This window comes from Corvus kubaryi, unplaced genomic scaffold (assembly GCF_017639235.1).
Source record: "Corvus kubaryi isolate FWS band 111438036 unplaced genomic scaffold, C.kubaryi_AGA036_p1.0 74, whole genome shotgun sequence".
Taxonomy (NCBI): domain Eukaryota; kingdom Metazoa; phylum Chordata; class Aves; order Passeriformes; family Corvidae; genus Corvus; species Corvus kubaryi.
Genome location: NW_024582061.1, coordinates 13,473,382 through 13,497,785, shown reverse-complemented (window position 1 = coordinate 13,497,785; position 24,404 = coordinate 13,473,382). Strand labels below are relative to the sequence as shown.

Here is a 24,404-nt window from a genome sequence, read left to right as displayed (position 1 = left end):
GGCCCCATGCCCAAGCAGGCTCCCTTTAGCAACACCATAGGCAGAGAACAAAAAACAGGGCAGCAGAGACATTGCTTCCTGCCTCGGTCCGCTTTGAGCTGGTGATAGAGCATTATCTATCCCGCACACTTCTGTGGCCTCCTTGCCAGGGTATCAGGCAGGCTCACAGCACGCAGTTTGCTTTTCCTGCGCCATTGGAACAGCTGCTGCCTCCGCTCCCAAACAGGGAACAGAGGCCGGGCCTTGCAAGCGCTTTGGTTAAACAGGGGGCATGGGGCAGGGATGAGAGAGCTGGGAAGCGAGCCACATCTCCCAGAGCCTGAGCAGGTGGGTGCCCCAACTACTAGGTTACCTTTCATCTTCCGGCATTAAAGGTCTGGCATGGTGCATCCATAGCCCTATCTTCAGTACTCCTCAGGTGCAGTCCCCCAAATGATTCATTTATGCCAGCATAAATTAAATTTCAGGCTCTTACAATGAATTAAAGAGGCAAAGGTGAAACAGAGCACAAACTCATGTGCCTGGACATATACTTAACCATTTGACTTCAGGATGGCCACTTATCAGTCTCCTGCCTCTTCTTCTGAAGCAGTTGTGCTGGTCGCTGCCTCTGCCAGGACTGTAATTTATTGTGCCCTTCTGCGGTCCCAAGATCTTTCAGCTTTCTGCCTGAAGAAAGTGACACAGGCTGCTTGAGGACGTGATGCACTCACTGTTCCCCTCTCCTGTGACATTTCTTTATATAAGCATCTGAATAGCAAAACATATCAGTGTTCATTACAAATTTTGTTATTTATAGTGAGCTGCCACAGATGGAGACTGCAGCACCATTCTATCTTTAGGGCGTAGTGCCTGCCTGTCCATACAGACAATTGGTAATTAGCACAAGAACAAGTTGTTTATCTATTCTCAAATAAATAGGAGAGCCATTTATCCATCCAAATTCAACTGCCTCCCTTTGCCAGATCTCCAGGTTAACTGCTTAATGAATAGAGCTCATTGCTTCAGGCACTTAAGTAAAGACAGAAGTGTCTTTAAAGGAAATGCAATATGGAATAAAAAATAACTAGTTACATACTGAACAAATAGCATTTAGATCACAAGAATCATGAGCGCAAGACAAGATAAAGATCACAGGGATGCCAAGCAGAGGTGTAGAAATGGACCAACCAGTACGTGGGGGAGATGTGGTGCATATATCCTAGTTACTCCCAACATGTGCACTTCCTACCAGTACAGCCACCCAGCTCTGAGCCCATCACTTCAGTGAATCCTTGCATGAACATGAAACTGGAGAAGAAAAGGCAGAGAGGGTACTTGCAGTTCTTCAAGTAAAATCCCACATGTGCTCTAAGATGACCTTGTATGCCTTGGGTGGCAGGACCCTGCCCAATGGAAACACCACACAAGCCAGGGAGAACATATGACTTTCTTTTCTATTTTTATTGCTGATTCCAACCCTTCTTTGTTTTCTTTTATTCACTATACCCACCCCTGAAAATAGAGAAGAACAGGCTTTATGAATAGATGGACTTTGTGAGTTGCACCTAAGGGTTGGCCCCACTTCCTTCTCTCCTTGTCCCCCCACCCTCCCCACTGATGGGAGGGGTACACTCACTATTAAGGCCAAAGCAGTCCGTGTGGAAAAGAACAAACAACCTTTGTCTTTCTCGCCATTCAGATGTTTTCAGCATCTGAAAGTTTCACTAACTCAAGCTTGCATGCGCAACTGTGTTTTACAAGCATATGAGTGTACACACATCCATATGTACAGGGTGGGAAAACTGCTACCATGCAGCAAAAGTGGGTCAGATCTGAGGAATTCTGCCAGGCCTCCATTTTCAATCATATGGGACCCAGTGAAGAGCTATTTGCTCACTGCCCTTCCATCCAGACAAACTTTATTTGGCCTTTTTATTCTCCAGTTTACAGCATCCAGGAGGGGGATAAAAGCAACTAAATAAAGAAAATTATTCCAAAAACAGTGGCTGGAAAAAATAACTAATGAAAAAGTCCTTCTTTTTTCTTTCAGCTCACAACTCCGAATTTTCCTGTAGTGGTCAAGCTGGGACATGCTCATGCTGGAATGGGGAAGGTAAGTAAAAGAAAATATATATATATATCTCTGGAAACAGATATATGTGTGGCACAGCATTCCTGTGATTACACATGGCATGTGGCCAGCCAGCAAAGGGGTTAAACCTCCCCACAACCTATCTGGGTCGCACTGGCTGTTCCTGTGGGAGAAAAGGCCTTTTTCCGCTGTCACGCACTTGGAGACAGGCAGTGGTATTGGGTTGGAGGCTGTCTGGGATGCGGGAAGGGGGGTTGGTGAAGCGTGGGGGGAAAGCTGGCTGGGCTGAAGTCATTAGGCTTGTCTTTTATACATTTTCTCCTCTCCTGAAAGTGGTAGTGTTGTTTATTCAAGCACCTGTAAAGTGCAGCTACACCCCGTAGCACTCACAATGAGGAGCTGTGGCGCTGGGCTTCTGGAGTGCATTATGATGACCTTATTCAAAAAACAGGAGCTCTTCAGTTATTTTTTTCCTCCTTGCAAGGAAGAACAAGACCTTACAAAGCAGAGTGGCTGGTTGCCTGCCAAGGAATCCTGAAAAACAGTTCACTACCCAGGACCTGTTTGTTTTTCCCAGGCTCTCTGGGGTGTTTATTCCCCCAGTGAATTAGCAGCCCCTGTTTCTTGGGGTGACTGGGCTCCCCTTTCAGTGAGGCATCACCAGCACATTCCTGCTGCACTTGAGTCTCCTCTTTCTTGCATCTATCTTTTCAAAAGGCATCCCCTATCTGTCTAAAACTTGATTTGCTCAGACGTATGAAATTCTGAGGTATCATCTCTAAATCCAATTGAGTGGTACATGAACTTCGTAACTGATACTGATAACTGCCTCTCACAGTGCCTCCCTAAAGCAGACAGACCTTCTCCTGGCCTCACACTTTGCCTGAAAAATATATATAGTTACACCAAATTTAAACTTGGTACAGTTTGTTTGCTTGTGCTCTGGAAACAGAAGCCCTTTCTGGCTTGCTGGATTGCACATGGAAGATCTAATAATCTTTCTTGCTTTGATTGCAATGTTCCCCTGTCTGGATGGTAGCTGCTGGGGAGGAAGTGGGCACAGATCCCTGTGCCAGTGGTGGAGTTGGCTTTCAGCATCAAGGAACAAACATGTAAATAAGCAGGAAATGTTGGTTAATATATTGGTGCTGCCTATGTTAAGCAGGCAGAGGTGTTATTGAATTAGAGTGCATGCAGACAGCCTAGAGGTGCTTGTAGGGAGCCACTAACTTGTTCCTAGGAAGGATTTCATTAGCAAAAACCAACCAGGACAAACCAGGAGGAAAACCTCTCCCCTGAGACCCTGCAAGCCCGCGTGTCTCTGACTGCTCTGCCATTTCACCTGTAATGCAGGTGTAATTTGTGTGTCTCATGCACCAAGGACCCTTAGAGGCTGCAGAAATGAGGGTAGAATCAGAGAAAAGTACTCCAAACTTAACAGCATTTCCAGACAAAACTCTCAGCAGAACATTTAACTATTGTTTTCTGCACCACACACCAGATCTTCTTCCACCTCTTACTTTCCCTCCCATTTTATTCTTTAATTATGTTGATTTTTGCTGTTACAAGTTACAGAGGAAGAGAGTTTCTATTCAGACTCCTGGCACAATTGTACTCAGCGGTACAAGGAGGGTATGTAGGAAGTCATTCCAGATAAAGATAGGCTAACAGCCAGCATCTTAGAAGAAAGAATTGATCTGAGGCCAAGTTTACTTTAGTCCATTATAAAATTAGTGACTACTAGCAAAGTCTGGATGTGCATTTGGGTACTGAGTTTCAACACTGCTCTGTTCAGTAGATGGGGAAGGTACAGGAAGCAAGGGCTGTTGACCTTATGGTTTTAGTTTGGGCGCTTATCCAGCCTGAAGGATAGTTGAGACTGATTAAATTTTCTTTCTTCAGTCTCACTGCATTTCATTGCACAGAGCAAAAAGAAAAGAGAGAAAGATAAAATAAAACAAAGAATAAATCAGTTGGTTTAAAACACAAGTAACAAGAATTTGTTTCCTGCTTTTTTTGAAACAGTAGGGTTCAAGCCCAAGTGGGACTGAAAAAAGAAACCACAGAAAATATCAGAAGAAATACAGTGAAGCAGAATTATGGGTATACTAGAAAAGTAACACCTACAGGTAAAAAAATCAAGCCTACGATAAAGTAATGCAGAAGAGGGAAGTTCCCAGGAGATATTATGGTGTTTTTAACCATCATAATGCAAAAGCAATAACCAGTGAGATTACAGAGAGCTAAATTATTTCTTTGCACTGGTCTTCAGAAGTAGAGATAATAGCAGGAAATAGCAGGTCTTTACCTATAAAATATACATAATATGAAAAGAAAGAGGTTTGCTTTTGGTTTGACGAATGCAACAAAGTACATGTTAATAAAGCACCTGCATCAGGTCATGTTTTGTATTAAAGCAGTGACTGGAGAAACAAAGGATAAAATAACCTTAGCCAAAGTACACATGTATTAAAATAGTACTTACTGCAACAAATGATGCCAAGATAGCAAGCCATGTATTTGTACCTGTAATTGGTGCTTCAAAGGATGTGAGCATTCGGGTTACAATGTTATTAACAACAGAAATTTTCAAGGAAGTACTTACATTTTTTTTTTTGCTATTAATGATAAAATCACATGTAATGGGAGGCACCAACACTTAAAAGAATGAGCAAAGATGGGAAGTCCAGGCACTGCTATTCTTTATTTGTCTGAGGCAGTGACCAGGAGCCAGAAAAAGTCTGGATGCAGAAATGCCTCTTTCCTGAAGAGCTCCACCATCTGCTTGCAGGGAGATTTGTGTCATTTCACAGTTGTCTTCAGTTTCTCTGTGTTACAGACCAGAGGAATTATAACGATTACCTGATACTTACTGCTAACTCATGTTCATCAGGTTCTTGGCAGTGCAAGTGCTGAGTGTTTAATTTTTTGCAATAATTGCTAGAAGGAGCATAATTATAATAACTTTCATTTTCACATATTGGTTTTTTGACAGAATTTTCACAAAATTCACTCACCACATTTTTTAATCAGAGGGCTGAACAAAGAATCCTCAAAGCTAAAATGAAAAATAACCACATTAGGACTTGTACAAAATAGGCTCTATTGACTGCCTTCCCCTTAAGCGTGGGTCATCACAACTGTCTTTAGCTTGGGAGAGGAACAGCTATTATTCAAGGTCAGAACCAAAAGGGGTGGCAGTATACCACTGGTGAAAGAAGGGCTCTTGCCAAATGATGTGTGCGTGTGAGGTGCACATGGAGATGGAGAAAACAAATTTGCAGTAAAAGGCATCTTTTGAAATTTCCATTGAGAAATGCACAAACAACAGCCCCTCTGTTGACTTGAACAGAGACACCAGTAATAGCCTTCACCCAGGAACAGACAATCTTCTAATCTAAAAACAGAACACATGCCCCTCCAGCCCCTCCCATGATCATCGTTATCCTCCTTCCAAAATTTGGAGTCACTTCATATTTCGGTGGCACTGGAAGATCATAACAAGTGCTCTCTGTGCTGCTGGCCCTGTGTAGTATCGGTACAAATAAAATATCTGTAGAAATACTGCATAGACAACTGTTTACAATGGAGTCAGCAGAGAAGGACCTTTCTCATGTTGTACTTAAGCTGCCCAGACTTACAGGCTCAACAGTACTCAAGGACTCTTCCAGGGAAACCGTGGATGGACACTGAGAGGAGATGTCTTTCCTTGTGCAGAACAGAACTGTTTTCTACCCAGCAGTTCCTTAGAGGTCAAGGCATTTTTAAGCATTGTGCAGTTTGAGCCTACCTACCCCAGAAGTGATTGTTGAACAGGGAGAGCACTGCAGTGAGAAAGGAATAACACTTCTTCCTGACTCCGGATCTCATAATGCCAGAGCCCATGGAAAAGAATAAAGCTCTGAGTGTGTTAGTATTTGCCATTTGTGTGCTAACATGACCCTAAAGTGCCCTAGGAACAGAGCCCAGTACTGCAAATTCACTCAAAGAGCCTCTTCACCTCTTCCTGATCAGATCATGAGAAGGAAACAACTGCCATATCTACAAAGAGAGTAAAACCAGTATCTGTTCACGTGACTTTGCATATATTTATATCAATTTTTTTTTTTTTTTTTTTTGCTACTCCTACTTTATTTTTAGACCTCTCGAATTAGGTCCGTTTAAGAGTCACCTCCTGTCCCCTCCTGCCCCATAATTATGAAAACACCTTCCCAGTACAAATCCTGGCTTAGATGAATTTATTACATTGTAGAAGAAAAACTTGTTGTTCATAATAATATGGTCAGAGTTATTTTCTCCCTTACTGGATGGGAAAGACTTCTCTGCTTCTTTTTTTCCCTGGTATAAATATAGCACAAACCAAACAGAGCCACTCTGTAATGTAAAAATACTGCAAGGTTTTTATCAGGAAGGACAGCTCGTCACCTTGTCTCTCTCGGGACTGGAAATAGAATGTTCCAAAAGTGAGAGCTTTGAAAATCCAGTGTGCTAAAGAGGAAAGGAAGGGGAAAGGGCTGCCTCAGTTTGTCAAGGAACAAATATTTTCTTTTAGAGAAGACAAATAATGACTTGACATGTAACATTCATGCACAACAGAGCAGCCCAATCACTGAATTCCCACTGACTCTTGAGTGAGGATGTTCCAAATGTCATGAAAATAGCAAAAACATCCACATTTCTTGCACATCAGTCTGAAATCTTTTGCTGGACACAGGAAACGGTGACTGACCCAGGGCACCAAGGATCAAAGCAGCCAGGACCTGGGCTCTGTTTTAGGAACATTCAATGAATTAAAGACAGCATCTGGGGAACTTCAGTGTGAGGATAATGAGGAAATGCAGACCCCAGTGTGACTTTACTATTTTGGGGTGGGTCAAAATTAGGCCTAAACTGATTGTGCGTCAGTTGGATTGGGTATTTTCTGAGAAGAGGAGTATAATTTGGGGTACAGAAAAGGAGAGATTCAGGAAACGGTCTGCACAGATCTGTTCCTGAAGATCCACTATCCCAAGATGGTAAGGTCTCTACAGAAAGGCTGAGAGCAGGTCAAGATAGACAAAAAATCTCAAGCTTTGTGTGGCCGCACCACTTCCTCTGGAGGAAAACACTCAGACCATGCATTTTCACAAGCCTCAGTTAGACACCACATTGCCAAGCCCAGCCCTGGCTCAGCGTTGGACACCCACCTTCCAGCCAAACCTGGCTCTAACCTCATTTTGGACACACAAAGTGCTTCTGCAAGTTATCTCCGAAGTGATGTGTGTGTAGTCTGTAGGGCAGAGTTAACCTCGAAGGCAGAGTTCAGACTGGGTGATGCTCAAGAAAGGCAAGGCTAGGGCAGCCCTAGCAGATTAAGATAATTATGGCACTTTGGCTAACCCGATTATTTTTTCATGTGGCCACATAATGAAAGCAAAAGGGGACTGTGGAGCAATACCTTGCAGTGCTCAGGCTAAAGATGAGGAAGGAGTGCCGTAGCTGTGGGACCCTGGCGTCCAGTAACATCTGGGATGTACAGGAGGCAGCAGATTAGGGAACTATGAGACAGAGGAAGCAGAAGTTTCTACCCAGATAGATCCCACCCTGAGGGAACCCATGCTCACACAGATCTCAGGTGTGGCTCAGACTGCCCAGGAAGTTGTTACACTGGGGTTTTAACACTGCCAGAACCCATCCAAAATCCTGCTTTGCAAAAAGGCCTCAAAAAAAGGTCTGCAGCAGGGTTGGGGCAGAATGTTTCCTCCAGACCTGCCCCCTGGACTGCTCTCCAGCCAAGGCCAGAAAGGTCAGTGCTTATTGGGCAGGCTGAGGACGCAAACAGGTACCAGACGCAGGTCATGCAGTATCAGCCTCTGAGATGCCACCACAGGGCAAAGGGATAGTCACATCTGTGTAAGCATGTCCCCAGCAATCCAGCCAGACTCCCCTTTTCAACAGGGAGCATGCTAGGGCATCACTGGTGCCTGTGTTAGAGAAGAGAGCCAGAAGGGAAGGAGAAATTATCCCAGGGAGCTTTCTTACTCAGAAAAGGCATTTGTCAACACACTGGCCCAAACCCTTCTTAACAGGTCACTAAAACACTACAGCAAACAGCAACTTACAGCTTCAGAATGAGTCTATTGCTGCTCAAACAGCCAGCACAGCTAAGCAAACAGGCTGCCAGGGCAGGGGCTGTGTTTGTACTCACTGTTTGCACTCCTCTATGCAGTTAATGGGATATAGCATTGATCCTAAGAAGGTTGCAAAATAAAAGGGAGAGAGGGGGAAAAATGGCTTCCTGTTGGTTTCTTTCCAACTTCTTTTATCAGTTTCGTGTATTGTCCAACCTGCCATTTTAGAAAACAGATTTGTCTCTTGTTAGGTAAATTGGTAACTTTGCTCTGGAATGATTTTTAAAAGTCCCTTCTTAAATAATGCCCTCTGGTGTCACACTACATCCACCCTGGCTTTGGTTATATGTCTGAGATTTTTTCTTCTGTTGGGAGAATGGATACCTTATTGACATCTAAAAGGGTTAAAAGGCAGGAGGAAATGAATTATACAAAATTTAAAAGTAGAAAGCTAATAAAATGATGGACTCAATAGATAAAGCAGGAAAATAAATCTCATTTGACTGTAACTTGAGCGCTTCCTGTTTATGAAGTAATAACTGTACCCTGGGATAAACTAGCATTAACCCAGAACACGGCTGTTATTTTGTCAAATTTGGCTGGCTCTAACAATTAACAAATGGTGGCTCAGATTTCAGATTTGGTGTGGTGATTATTTTGATGCCTGGTGGGAAATAAGTCTGTGATCTCTTAAAAGGGGATTTCTGTGAGTTGCTTCCTCTGAAAAGTGCATGGGAAGTACTCTGGTACAGGCCAGGGAAGATGCCAGAGCTGTTTCCTGAGGACTGTGCAGTGGTGTTGCACGGTGGGAGTAATTTTCTTCATTTTTCATTTCTTACTTTGTGTCCTTGGGGAGTCCCCCCTCTTCATTAACCCAGCCAAAAGTCCTCAGGGACATTAGAGAGAACACTCTCTATTGCTTTCTTCCTCTCCCCATGGGGAAGGGGTGGTGGAGAGGAGGGAGAAATGGGCCCTTCCTTTCCATAGCATGCTGTATTTTTGAGGAAAAGTCACATTTAACAAGATGAGCGCCTTTCTAGCGATATCAATATGGTCTAATTCCAGTCTGGAGGGGGAAGGTGCATCCTTTCCTTTGCTCTGGGACCAATGTTCCTGGGCTGAGGATGCAAACATTTCTGTTTGGGCCCAAAGACATCTGTTGCACAAGCACAGCACTTTGTTTCAAATCCCACAAATGTCCTTGTTCCAAGTAGGTCATTATATAATGGCTTTTGTATTTTGTCACTCCCAAAAGAGTCCGGGAGAATATGTTGTCACACCGTGTCAGTGCCGCCTGCCCTTGCAGTCCCTCCTTCGATCATCTCATCTGGGTGGGACTCTCTTGCTTGATGTCATTCAGCCCAGGGCAGCTCTTATCAGTGCAACAAAAATACTCAGCTCCAACACAGCCTGCATTGTTCCCTCTGGTATTTTGCAAGTCCAAGCTCTGGATTCCCTCTCCCATTCTCCCTGCTGCCTCCAGGGCATTCCTACCACCTCACCCCGCCCTGTACATCCCCACTCAGACAGAGAGGGAAACAACACAGCCTAGAGCAAGGCTGCTCCTCCTGGATGCCGTGTAATGGTTGCCTTACATATCCCCTTTGTGTTTGTTATTTCCTTTTTTTTTTTGTTAGTACCCTCCCTTCCCATAGATGACTGTCATCTCCCTCTGCTCCTTTCCTCAGCAGTTCCTGGATAGTGAGAGCACAGCCCTCACCACAGCAAAAGGGAGATGGACTAGGGGTATTTGGTGGTCAGCAACAGGAGAAGCAAAGAGAGTTCTTTTTCCTACTCAGGCATCTAGAAATGGTCACGGGTGAAACTGGTTGCACTTTTCACCTCCCCCACAACTGTTCAGTTTTTGAGAGCTTTTCTGCAACAGGATGTGGCCGAATCTTTGGCCAATGCGTAAACTGGCACTTACACAAAACCATCTAAACAGAGTAAAACAGGTTAGCTTGTCTGTTCCCTAGTGAAGATGGCTCCCACCCTCCCATGGCTGAAGGCAGATAAATAAAGCCACTTGTTTGTTCTTTGCAAAGAAACACCAAATACCATTGCATGTGCTTCCTTCAGCTGGCTCCACACAGTCTGGCATCACCCTCCATTAACCCACAGTGATGCAACTGGGAAACTCTTCTGGAGAAGACACTGATGGATTGTCACCTATCAGTGCACACTTAGCAAAGCAGGGTTGCAATCCCCAACTGTGGTCTCAAAGCATTACCAAAATACAAAGTGAGGGTAATAAAGTAAAGAAAGTCAGTCACTTGCTTATCCTTTTCATACAGTCTTGGTCTTTTTTCCACAAATTAATCCACCCTTCCTGCATATGTCCAGCCCTAAGGAACAAGACTTGTACAGGTTTCTCTGATGCACCAAACAAGTGTTTGCCAATACACTAAAGGCCATGGTTACAGGTATGAGTGAGGTGAAGTAGTCCACTATGTTCTTGCTACCTGCTTGCTCAGTTTTGCTTTCCCAAATCGATGAGCTTTTGCAGAGGTTTGATTATATCATTAGAACTGCTGTTTTGGTCCTTCTTCATTTCATTTGGTTTTTTTTAGTAAGATACAGAGCATTTCCCATAACTGGACACAGATCTGTGAAAAGCCATCTTCTCAGAAAAACTGTAGCTCATAAGTCAACTGCTCTTTCATTTCCAAGTGCGACTCAAGTCTAACACCCAGCCAGCTCTCCTACCCACGTGCCCATTGCCTCACACTCACACTAATCTCCCCAAGAGTCACAAACTCCCCCAGAGACATCCTTTTCCTTCAGAGCTTGTGTCCAGTCAAGAGACCTGCACCATTCCTCAAAGAATGTCTGGAGGAGGGTAATGTGAAACGCCAGGGAACTGAAGCCTAGAGGTGGCAGACAACCAGCTCTCATGTTGATTTCCTGGAATTGGTTTGTACTTCCTGACCACCCAAAATACTCTACTTTCATCCATCGCAACATGGGAAATAGCAGTTCCAAAGTTTGAATGAAGTAATGCCTCTTAAGAGATTGAATACTTTTCTGGAGCACCCTAAAAGCAAAGAGCATTAGCAAGAGCCATTTGGGCAGAGGTCTAGCTGCCTCTCTGGTGCCAGGTTTACTAGGGCTGGTGCATGAAGAAGGAGAATGGGATGGATTTACTCTGGGTTGGTTTGCTCTGGAGAACTTCTCTCTTTAAATCACAAAAGCGCTGCTCTGTCCTCAGCTGTGTGTATGCGAGGTATAACTAACATTGTGCTATTCAGGTGCAGAGATGACTTCTGTTCACAAAGTATTCATGTTCTTTTTGTTCTTGTCTCTTTTTCACTGGATTTTCATAATCAAGGTCAAAGTTGAGAACCAGCACGACTTTCGGGACATGGCCAGCATAGTAGCCATGGCAAAAACCTATGCCACCACCGAGCCATTCATTGACTCCAAATATGACATCCGAATCCAGAAAATTGGCAGCAACTACAAGGCTTACATGTGAGTGCATGGCTATGCCAGAGCGAGATGGGGACAAGACAGTGCTGTGGATGTGATTGAGTCGGTGTCTGCTCTGGGCAGGAGTAGGTAGCTGACTTAATTTCCTTGAAGAATAACCGTGCTGTTTTCCTCCCACCTCTGAACCCAGATTCTTCATCCACCAATCATCTTCTCCATTAGTCACTGTCAGGTCATTGTTTCTGGAATGTAAATCTCTGTCTGTCTGCTTCTGGGATTCAGTAAGTTCCCACTGTAATTACTGTGCTCTGCCATCACCTCTCCATCCTGTCGTTGAAGGGCTCATCTTTCCCAGCAAAATCCTCCAGTTCCAAGTATCCTCTCGTGGGAATTGAACCCATCCACTTTCCACCTGGGGGAAAAAATAAAAAAGATTGAGCCAGCTGCAACTCCTGGAGCCCTAGAGTGTCCAGGCCATAGCAGCATCCCATCCTTCAGCCCACAGCAGCAACCTATCCTCTCCCCAGCTGGAGATCACAGCACCACAGTCACACGAGGAGCACAGAGCGCCGGGTACAAACAGCCTCAGATGGGGCAGCACCCAGGGTTTCTGTGGGCATTTTGCATGTGCGCTCCTTGACACATACAAAGGATGGAGAGGAGGTGAGACATTTCTGAGGGTGCCCCAAAACTCCTCCCTGCCCTGTGGGGTAGTGAGGGAGGTGGCATGACAGCGATCTTCAACACTGGTATGTTTAAAAGTATTAAAAAGCATTCAGCCAAACTTCAGTAGTCACCACACTCAATTAGAGATGTAACCACATGAGTCAGTAAGACACCTGTTTCTTCTTACTACAAACCAGTAGATGAAAAAAGCCACACTGCACAGCTTCTCCAGAAGCTCCTTATCCAGCCACAGAATCCTGGACAGGTAGTCAGCTCCAGCAGTACATTCTTCAGGTCGCAAGGTAATTTGTATACGTTACCTAACACCTACAACACTGTGACTCTTGGGTCCATGTTTACAAACCTCCAGGCCGTAGTTCTGCTGAAACATAGTTAAACAAGATAATCAAATGTACACAGTCACGTTTTTTTCAGCTATAAGTGCCTAAAATTCCCAGGTGGATTCCTAACACAGAGATGTTTAAGAAAACTAGATAATGACTGAGTCACATTCTTCATGGGAAGGAAGGAAGGATGTGTGGGACACTTACCTACTTCATGTGATCTCAATGAGAGAAAATGTATTTTTAATTGAATCAGGTCAACAATAGCACAGTTGCCTAATATTATATTAACATCTCAGAGAGTCTAACTCAAATTGGCCAAAGGAAAGAAGGTTTAAAATATCAATTAAAATTCCCTATTCCTGCCAACACACCCAGCCTTGGCTCCAGAGCCTGCTCCCCAACTGCCTCTAACTGAAACAAAGGCCAAGTTAGCCTGACCATATTTTCTCCTCACTTATTATTTGCACTCACCATGCACTCATCCAGCGCAGGGATCAGAAATAACACCAGATGATTCAGGAAAGAAAGCAGTCACACTAAGACCTAATCCCACTTGGGAATATAGCTGCGCAAACAATTGTTTGATAAAGAAAAAATGTTTTCATATGTAAATGGTCATGAACAGAGAACACCTTAATGAGAAATGAAGCTCCTTAGCAAAGAAAGCAAACAGCAAGATTCACCCAGTAACTTGCCAACCCAGGAGGCTGACTTAGATTGAGAGAGCCATTTACGGATGTGAGCTTGGGAGAGTGGTATAGTCAGTCCCACCAGGGACTGTTCCTTCCACCCCAGCATTAGACAAAATAGGTTATTTCTATGGTATACATAAGTCCCTACTATGTCCAAGGACAGAGGTAAAAGCACCCAAAATATCAGAGCTCTTACTGATGTCCCAAATAGGAGACTCAAAACCATTAGTCATGCTAGCAAATCTCAGCCTTAAAGGCAATTCCAGCATCTGCAGTAGCATCATACTAAGTGACTTGCTTTGATCTGTGAGCCATGGAATCTATCCAGTAATTTTATACCTTCACCCACACTTATAGACTTTAAAAGCCCCTTTTCTTCTGAGAAAGACTGCACTGAAATTCTCCAGAATATGTTTACTTTGCACCAAGCATCTGCCAAGAGGGAGGATGCTGCAGGGTGACTCATGCATTCCTCCCTGCCCCAGATGTTCAATGCACTTCCTTCCAGCCCATGACCCAAGGCTTCAGTTCGGTTTCCCATTGGCTTCAGTGCAGTGACTCCAGATTTACACTGCTAACAAACTCCTACTTAGCCCATGCCTTGGGCCAGTCTGAAAACAGCAGATAAGCAGCGTATGATACATGCCTAGAATTCCACCAAGCGTATTTGACTGCCATTGTAATAGTGGTGAAGAGAAAACATGAAAACAGCTCATGTTGCAGGCAAAATTGGGGCAGAAATTATGCTTCCACTCTCACCCCAACTGGAGGCAAACAGGGGGATCATTTCCAGTTAAGACTCATGAAATGTTGTTCACTTTGAATTAAGCCAGCAGTTACTGACTTTCAGGCATGGGATATTCTTGCCACCAGCTCTTAGTTAGAGAGTAATACCCTTCCTTGTAGTTTCATGAGTGGGATTTCTGACCTTGTCACCTCCAGTGCAATACAATGTGATCTGTAGGGGACACCATATCAACTGTGTCTAAACTAGAGCTACTTTTAGACAGAAGCGGCCCAGATTAGAAGCGGTGAGTATAGGACACCAACAACTCTTGATCTGCTCATTTATTCAGTTATACTAAACAATGCTGAAGGTGTTGTGGTCACAAATCTGTTTAAGCAACTGTTCTCTAAAAGCCTGGGGTCCCTTCTTTTAAGACACTGACTGTACATTGTGTGGCCCCCTGATGCTTAGGATAGTTGGAAGCACTTTGACTTTCAGTCCCTGAAGGAAATGGGGTTTGAGGCAGAACATCCTTAGGAAAAATTTTTGTCTTCAGTCTCTTTTTTCACTTCATACAATACAAAAAAGAAAATCAAAAAGAAGCTGTATGAGGAGCAGTTGGGGTCACTTGATCTGTTTAACTTGGAGAACAGGAGACTGAGGGGCAACCTTATCACAGTCTACAGCTTCCTCACAAGGGGAAGAGCAGGGGCAGGCACTGATCTCTTCTCTCTGGTGACCAGTGACAGGACCCAAGGAAATGGCCTAAAGTTGTGCCAGGGGAGGTTTAGGTTGGATATCAGAAAAAGTTCTTCACCCAGAGGGTGGTTGGCACTGGAGCAGCTCCCCAGGGAAGTGTCACAGCACCAGCCTGACAGAGTTCAGCAGGCATTTGAGGCACATGGTGTGACTCTTCGGGATGGTGCTGTGCAGGGCCAGAAGTTGAGCTCGATGATGCTTTTGAGTCTATTCCAACTGAGAATATGCAGTGATTCTGTGATTCTGTAAGTTTGGGGGCACAGCTGACACCTGAACTGCTTGGACATGCTTGGAAGGGAGTGACATTGACTGTGGTGTAGGGTTTGGTGTCTGATCCAGTGGGCTTCAAATAAAACTCTACAGTTTCAAAGCAGCAAAGTTCCCCAACAGGAAAGTTAGGAATACTGCAGAGAGATATATTTTAAATCTTATGCCCAAAATTGGCTCGAGATGGATAGGCATAAACAAGTCCAACAAATCAGCCCAATGGCTTGAGCAGAGTTCTTATTTTGGGAGCTTTCCCATGTCAAATTTTCTTGTAAAACTGTCAAGCTGTGGTTTCCTTTTCTTAGGGACAACACAGCTGCTTACATTTGGTATGCCAGGTACATTTTCTAAACACCGATGTCAAATCATCATGTCACTAATGAGACTCCAGGAGTTTCCACCAGTACTAGTGGGATTTTGGATATCCCCTGCTGCTGCAGGGCAATTTTCTGTTAAAAATACATGTTAGCAAAGAGTGGTTCCTCCCGCTGCAGAACTGAAAAACATAATCCTAAGAATCCCATATCAAAAAAGAAAGAAAGGCTGAGGATTGAACACTGACCTTGCAGGCCATAAAGGGCTAATGAATGTCCAAGCTTGAGGAGGAATCCATTCTTTCGCTTAGAAAGTATGGAAGCAAAATGGATGCTGGGTGGAGGCAACAGGCCCAAAAGTCAACTAGATGGAAGCACAGTTATTCGACACAGTAAACATGCTTCTTTGGCCATTCACTCCACTCCTTTAAACATGGTTACAAACATAATTTAAATTTCACAGCAACTATACATACCAGTTTAGAGGAGAATTGCAACAAGCACTCCAGAGTGTCTCTCACAAGAGTAAAGGGGAACCTTAGGCAGTCAGCTGTAATGATCCAAGTTTATAGTCTAGCAGGACATCAGTATTACCACTGCTGAACATAGTTTTGCAAATTCAGTGTCTTTTGCAGATGATGCTGAAATTGTGAGAGAACTGGCAGCAAGGGCTCCCACAACCTCCATATTGAAGTGTTGGCTCATACCTCATACTCCTCTCATAAATCTCTACCTAAATCTTCTTCAGCATGGAGAGTCTCTCTGGATGTATCCTGTCAGCTTGCTGACTTGTCCGAGCGTGTACACTATGGAAGGGTTATCTGGAGTGTTGTCAGAGCAGGCTGTCCAAAGTCTGCCTTGGGCCTAAAGTCAAGAAAAGGAAAATTTTCACCCCGACAGTGATGGTGAAACCTAGAATTTTCCAGCAACAGTACATTCTTTGGAAATTAACTATGAGTTGCAGCTAATGAAACTCCGAAGATTTTGAAATAAGAAATTCTCTAAGTCCAAACACAGTGAGCCACCAACAGGTCAATGAAAAGCCAGTGAAAAGACAGTATGATAATATATCCTATGACATCAGTACCACTGAAATTGAATTGAAGTGGACCCAGAAGTACAATTGAAATCAAATTTAAGTAGACTCAGAATGTCAGAGCTGGTATTTTGTGACACTGCTCAGCAAATATTTGCCTAGAGAGTTTCTGTTCTGTGGATGGAGGATGCTACCCGTTGCAGAACACAAGGATGATTATTCTAGAGATCTTTTACACGCATTTCAGCTCCCCTAGGTCTGATGTATAAAGAAAGAAAGTACTCACAGAGCCTGATGTGTGCTCAAGATTCCTTGGAGGTTTCTCTGTCTAAATCCTCAGTCAGTTTTTCATGAGTCTGAACAACATACCCTGTATGGAGTGTTGTTCAGGAAGGATTTGGAAAGGCTTCTGGGAGGAAGAACCTCGCCTCATCCCCTCCTGTACAAGCACAGAGTCAAGAATGAGGACTACAGTATGCGGGAGGATGGGTCAGGAGTCTATTTTCATGTTCAGGTTGTGTTTTTGGTTTGTTTTCCTAGGAGGACTTCCATCTCTGGAAACTGGAAGGCAAACACAGGCTCTGCGATGCTAGAACAGATTGCAATGACAGAGAGGTAAGGAAGAGTGTTTCAAGACAGTATTAGCTATTCTTGGGTTAGAAGGGAGGAATTGTGTTTCCGGCTTTGGCTAATTGAGAGAACTGGTAAGTGAGGTCTCCTGGGAGGCTGGATAAAGAGTTTAAAAGACCGAGTGTTTTCTTAAAAAAATACTGAGGACACAAAGGCAAACTGTCCTATTTTGAAGAACAGACTGAAAGTACAGCTAGAAACCAACATTGCTAAATCATTAGATCTTTAGTGAATGTAACCACAGGAAACAAGACCAGCATGCTAGGTCAAGCACACCAGTACAAACATGTAGGGATAAAATCAGAAAGGTCAAAGCACAAAACACAAAGTTACATGAAGTTATTCTAAGTGCATTACTAATGAGAGGCAGACACAGAAAAGTGTTTTTCTTCTGCTTAACAGAGGAAAAAAACTGTCAGCTGAAGTGCTGAAAGCACTTTTTGCTTTAGGCTTACAAAAGTGGTCAGCTGTCTTAGCTAAGGTCTTCTCACTGCTGAACAGAGCAGGAAGAATTCCCTCATGCGTCTCACAGACTAAAATCTGCAGATGCTACTTCCATGTATTCAAATCACTGTGATATTTGCTATTATTGCAACTGCCTGACACAGGGGACTCATGGTAACATGCTTTGCTGTAAGTCCTATTCTGCAGAACTAACACTTGTTCTCATCACTTTTCTCCAACACACCTGAGTAGATTATTCATAGATTTATAGAATCCATAGATTACCTGTAGGCATTCATCCCTAGTGAATTTAAGATTTTTTCAGATTATACCTTCAATTTGTCAAGATCATGATTAATTCTTACTGTCCAGTTTTAGGTACCACATTTGAAGACAAATAGTAAGGAGCTGGAGAAAGTCCAAAGGACAATAAAAGGAACGTTCAGAGAAAACCTAATGAACTGTTGAGAAAAACATGCAACAATTCTATGTAGTTCTATGTAGTTTTCCACCTTTTTCAGTTAGCAGACCTCAGTAGAGGTGTAGACTAAAGCACAATGAATTCCTGCCTGCAGCACAGAGGCTCACTCTCCTTCATTAGCTGCTACAGACCTGGAAGAAGTTGCCCACAAGCTGAACACCACTTCATCCTAAAGATGAAAAAAACAAAAGACTATAGGATCTTTAAATATATGAAAGCCTGTTAATAGGCATTTCTCACTACTTACATTACAAGTATAATACTGTAAGAAATAAATTATAGCAGAAAAGGTTCCTTTGAATATTTCCTATATTTTCTTACAGTACAGATAGCATAGCACAGCAATTGATTCTCTGAAAGAGATGGCAAATCTCTGCCCTCTTTCAGACCAGATTAAAGAAATGTCTCCTCTTTGGAACAAGAGAATTGTGCAGGCAATCATCTAAGGTCCCTTCTGCACCTTTAGTTCTGTGAAACAGGGAAGCCAAGCCCCAAATCAGATGCTGAAGGCAACTCTGCAAGACCCTAGTAGTACTGAGGGAAGCGGACATGATGATGCATCCTGGCTGTTTATAACACAGCTGTAGCTAGAGACATGAAGTGTAGACATTACCTTATTGCAGTGTTGTAGGGCCAAAACTCAGATTCCTGCCAGCCTGCAACACTGCATTTTGAAGGTTTGTTTTGTAGACATAGTACCACAATTAACCACTCTAGCCTTACTCAGCCATAAATGCAATAAACCCTGTTGAAATCTCTGAGATGTCAGTGCAAGAAACAAGACAGGAATGTGCTCAAATGCTCTGATGAGTAGGAGCAACCTGAATTACCTACTGTACTGAACAGTAGTACAAGGGATTGACATGTTCAGGTAATGGAGAAATGACAGTAACCCTCTGAAAATGCAACACCTGGTGCATGTGCATAAATATGCTCTTCTTCCCCATAATACTCCTATTACACCCCAGCAGCTCTGATGCTCCCAGTGCTCACCTATGACCAACAAACACTGAAGATGTGTAGCTATCAGAGCCTCTGGCATGAACAATTTCCTGAGCCTGGCTGCTGAACCCAGACACCTAGAGATGCTCCTCAGGAGCACAGGTGGTTCCCACAATGGTGCCCCTGGATGCAGGGCCACAACAGTGCGTGAGGGGGGCTCTCTGTGCCTCCTGCCTGGCTCATGAAGTCCATAGTTCTCCTCCTCCTTATGCTACTGACTCCTCCTCATACACTGTCTTCCTTGGGGGTCCAGGGTGAACACACTTGGTCTCCTCATTAGGGATAAAAGAGCACCAGTAATCATATAAGTCATAATTTTGCTTCTTCCCAGAGACATAGTGTTCACACAAGTTGATCATTATATTGTAAAGCTATGGGGATTCTGGCTGGCTTCAAGGACGTAAATTTGTTCTTTAGCCAGAACAGCTCTTTCCCCAGTCCCTGTAGGGTCTGCAAAATGTCAGTGTTTTCATGAGACTGTGGCCTTCCCTCCCCTCTCTGCATCTTGTCATAGTCCTGCTTACAGATCTGCTGTTCTGAGATTATTATTTTTATTTAAATGGCTGGGACCACGGCACAGCTGCACAGGAAATAAAACCAGGCTGCCTCATTCCCTCCTCATTTGCACAGCAGGGGGATGTAGTCCCCCCATAATATGCCTCTTGTCATTCTCTCTCCTCCTCTGACACCAGGATAGCTAAGGGGGCACCAGCTCACATTCCCATCCTGGGATGGCTAGGGAAAAGGGCTGCAGCCTGTAGGTCTCCCTCTAACAAACAGTGCCTGGTCCACGTGATGAGACTGCCTGACTAGGAGCAACACCCAAGGGATAGAAGGAGGCAGGAGACTGTAAAAGGATAAAATTGAAAACAAATTGTAAAATGCAGGAGCCACTGCATTACAGATCAGAGAGGGGATGGCTACTCCTCACTAAATTTGACACTCATTTTCTGATCCTATTCCAGTCCTAATGTCCAGGACATCTTATCAGAAGAAAGCTGCCTGCATAATGGAGGGCTTTCAGGCAAAGCCAATACAAACGCTGAGGGGCCAACACTACTGGGAGATTAAATGAGCTAAATATTTATAGCTTGGCTGAATGACAACCAACTGGAGATCTGATGTAAATACCAAGGAGGGAAAGAAACATTTTAAGGTGGCTTTGAGGGCAGGATTGAATCAGTCTGAAATGAAGGGAACTTTAGGCAAGATTCTTTTTTCTTATTCCATCTCCTACACAAGAGAGGGAGTCAAGGACCTAGCAAAGCATATGAAGGACACCTTGTAATAAGGGCTCCCAAATCTCTTTGTGTTCCTGTGGGCAGTGGGGTGGGTGGCTGGTTTTGGTGGACTACCCAAGGACAGCTAATCCTAGGCCATGCTCTTGTGCTTTCTGCAGGTACAGACTCTGGGCAGATGCCTGTGCAGAAATGTTTGGAGGTCTTGATATCTGCGCTGTCAAAGCTGTCCACAGTAAAGATGGAAAAGACTATATCATTGAGGTGAGAGCATGGGCAACCTGAATGCCAGTCTCCTTTGGGAAGTATATCTGCAAGCACACTGCCTTGGAGTTCACATGCACCAGCGTACTCACTTACCCCTGCGTGCTCCTGCAGTCTCTGTTCCTCCGTGCCTACCCGTATCCTCAGGCCATGGCCCACTGATATGTAAGGAACTGATTCAGAGCCCCAGCCAAACTAGCAGATACACAGCAAGGTGTCAGGGTTGAAGTGCCTTCCTTTCCCAGTGTGGGCTGTGAAAGGAAATGGAGAGACATGAAGTGCTTGACCACCTCAGCAGATAATTCAGTTCATTAAAAACCTCAGTTTCTCTCTGAATGAACCTTTCTTCGGTCACTTCCAAACAAAAATCCTAGCTGTATCTAATTTAAAAGAGGAAAATAAATGGTGAGAGTGTAGCAAAAAGTTCACAAGCAACAGGAGAAACTTGATGAAACAAAAAAAACAGGTGTATTTTCTAAAATCTTTTTGCATTCACTACAGTAAGAGGCCATCAAGACAAAGCACCTCAGAGTTACTATGGGCAATGTGTATTACACCATTCTGTGTTCAGAGCTGGACAGACTGCGGCTCTGAGAGCTAAAGTGCAATGTGCTCCTTGCCAGGCCAGGAGGCAGATACGGAAGTGGGATAAATAGCACACTCAGGTCATCCTAACAGGGCAGAGAAGGAAAAGCTGGCCAGAAAATCAAACTGGAAACTGAAGAAATGCCCTGGAGGAGAGACAATCCGGCAAGTAAGCAAGCGCCTCTGTCAGTGTGTGACTTGAGGAGACACAACTTCTGACCTGCTGTAAACTCCACCAACACAGGCCAGCCGAGGAAGATGAGCAGAGCCAGCCTATTGGCTTCATGCAGGGGTGCTGACACACTGGAAAGCTATGTGTGGGAGAGCAGTCCCACCCGCTGAGGGTTGGGATGCTGATGAGAACCACATGAGCCCTCCAGTGACTGCACATTCCTGCATTATGTATCTGCTCTCCCCAGGGAGGGGAGCAGTGACCTGTCAAAGGCCATGTGATAGAAGCGTGCTGCCAGCAACCAAATGCTGGCAAGCCTCTGTCTTTTCCTGAATTGATGGAGCCTGGGCTAATGGGTCTGCTCCCGTATGCAATTCATCAGCACCTAGAGGAGCATCCCCCAGAGCAGACTGTTTCCCTGCTGTGCACTTTCAAATCTCTATGCCCCTGCAGCTGGGAAAGGAAGAGCAAGAAAGCAGCCTTGCTAGAGACAAGTGTAAGGACATTTGGATTGTGTCCACACATGGTTAGACGTGATATGTGGTTTTCATATCCCTGCATATATTCTTGCACATAAGCCTATGTACGTGCACACACAGCTAGTTCTGGGCTTAAAGATTATATGCCTCTGTCTGGGTATGCCTCTGGGTTTTCACATCTGCCACTGTGTGTGACTGACTGGTGAAGAGCACATCCGTACCCTAGCAGCCACCATCAGCTTGCACACAGAGAAAGGCACGCTCACGCTCCTCTCTCTGTGACCAAGGTAAACAGCAATGCATCTAATATGACACAAATCAGAAGAAACATGGTAGTTTCAGATGGGTCATGCTGAATTACCCCACTGGAGAACCTGACTGAGCAGGCCTGATATACCAACATCTAGCAGGCATTCAGATGCCAGGCTGATGGACATTGTTGGAAAAGGAGCATAGTGCAATATAAGGAGCAGACCAAAGCCAAACAGGCCCCTTTTTATGCAGATCTGAGGGAGACAAGTAATTAATTGCCTCCAGCCAACTTCCTGGGGTACTTTTCTTGTCTGAAACTGATCCCTTGTTTTGCTTTTTTCTTTTGATAGTGGGAGAAAAAAGTTATTTGACAGAGTGACAGTTGTATTTTCTTGGTAAGAAGGAACAGTGTGCTGTGACATTTTACAAGAAAGCATGCCTAAATAGGTTAAACAAACAAGGAATTTGCACAATGCAATTGCAGGCAGTAATTAATTTTCACAGGGCAAAGTAGTTCTTCAGGCAAGATTCACAGAGGTAGTGATGGGCAGTTCTGTGAACTGAGATTTATCACAGTGGTTTGTGGCAAACAAAATCAGATTAAGACAGATGGGTTATCAACAGCACCAGAGTAATCTTGCACACATGGTATTTGCTCTTACTTGAACTTCACCTTCTTTTCTTTTCCCATGGCAAACAGCAGGATCTGTTATGTTTCTGCCTTCAAAGCATTAGCACACTTACGTACTACTTTCATGGCTCATGTTGAAACAGATTGTGAATTTAACAGTAAATGCTGATAACTGTTTTTTCCTCTGCTTTAAAGAACTTTGTCACTTTGAGGAAATATTCAACATAAGTAGTCAGCACTCAATCAGAATTCCTCAAAATAATGCAAGTTCTCCACTGGTGTCAGCAGCCAGATTCTCAAAAGAGCTCAGCAACATGTAGGGTTTAATAATCTCCCCTCTCCCTCTTTATGGTCCATGTGATTTATTCTTCCTCCTGGAAGCATAAGATAAACCCTGACTGCCATACAGCTAAGCTGTGTTACTAGACATGCTCCTTGCTGCCCTGCAAGGAGCCCTGCTCATCCCTTCAGCACTGCCTACCATTCGTTTTGATATGTCCAATCGCTGGTTTCCTTCCTTCCTTCCTTCCTTCCTTAGAAATCACCTAAACACTCCACTCTTGCACATCAGAGTGTGAAAAAACAAACCCAGGCTTCATCATCAGAAAGGCACAGAGGGACAACCAGGGTGGTCTTTTCCTGAGTCTCTTCTCTGCCTGGGGACTTTTCCTTCACCCCTCACACACCTTATCAGGCAACAGCAGCTGCACAAGGAGCAGCCACTGACCTTGGGCAGCTATAAAGGCTGGGTCCATATGTGCTGACATCTTCTTGCCTTGCCCAGATGTTCTGTGATCACCCAGGAAGGCACGAGTGCAATCTGTCTGTAATTCACATATTCCTCTCAGCCAGCTGATTTATTCAGAATTAGCATTTGTATCTGCCCAATTCCAGACCAATTCACCCTTCCTGGAGGACAGGCATGCTGACATCTCATGATCTTTTCAGTGCAGTGGCAACCAGCTGTGTCATTTTACCCACAGAAATCACTGCCATTTTCAAAGGCCTTCTCTTGTGCATGTGATTGTTCACTCCTGTATTTTCTCTCTCCCACATCTCACATCCCCCTGGCAGACACTGCATATCAGGACAGCATATAGCCTCATCCTTGGTGCACCTTCACTGATTCAGGTGGAACTGCTCCAGGGTTCACTCCCTCTGGGGCCTTTGGTTTATAAAGCACCATCTTCCTCTTCAGCCACTGCAACCACAGAAATAGGAAAAAGCAGTCCTTGAGTTGGGGAAATCAGTTCTGGGGTTCTCAGCACAGGAAAAAAATGGACCTGTTGGAGCAGATTCAGAGGAGGGTCATGAAGATGGTTAGAGTGCTGGAGGTTGTTCAGCCGGGAGAAGAGAAGGATCTGGGGAGATCTTATAGCACCTTCCAGTGTGTAAAACGGGCCCATAAGAAAGACAGGGACAAACCTTTTAGCAGGGCCTGTTGCAACAGGAAAAATGATTATGATTTTAAACTAAAAGAGGGTACATTCAGATTATATATAAGGAAGAAATTTTTTACAGTGCAGATAGAGGTGGATGCCCCATCTGTGAAGACATTCAAGGTCAGGCTGGATAGGGCTCAGAGGAACCTGATCTAATTGAAGATGTCTCTGCTCATAGCAGGAGTACTGGACTGGATGGCCTTTAAAAGCGAGGTTCGGGCTGTTTTGACCAGAGCCGTGTCTCGGTGACTCCCAGGAGGGCGGGAGCCGGGAGCGCGGCTCGCCTGACTCTCGGCAGGGGAACGGCATCATCTAGTGGTCACACGGCATCATCTAGTGGTCACACGGGCCCCTCGCACCGTG

General features: G+C 44.3%; 1 protein-coding gene across 2 annotated transcripts in view; it reads left to right on the top strand.

The window, feature by feature from the left end:
- The window catches only part of SYN3 (synapsin III), a 189,228-nt gene that overhangs the window by 150,469 nt on the left and 14,355 nt on the right, over positions 1-24,404 (top strand). For both annotated transcript variants that reach the window (XM_042050906.1, XM_042050907.1), the window contains 4 exons: positions 2,033-2,095; positions 11,513-11,655; positions 16,962-17,036; positions 20,378-20,480. In XM_042050906.1, the coding sequence (XP_041906840.1) occupies positions 2,033-2,095; positions 11,513-11,655; positions 16,962-17,036; positions 20,378-20,480 (384 nt within the window). The remainder of the gene's footprint in view (positions 1-2,032; positions 2,096-11,512; positions 11,656-16,961; positions 17,037-20,377; positions 20,481-24,404) is intronic.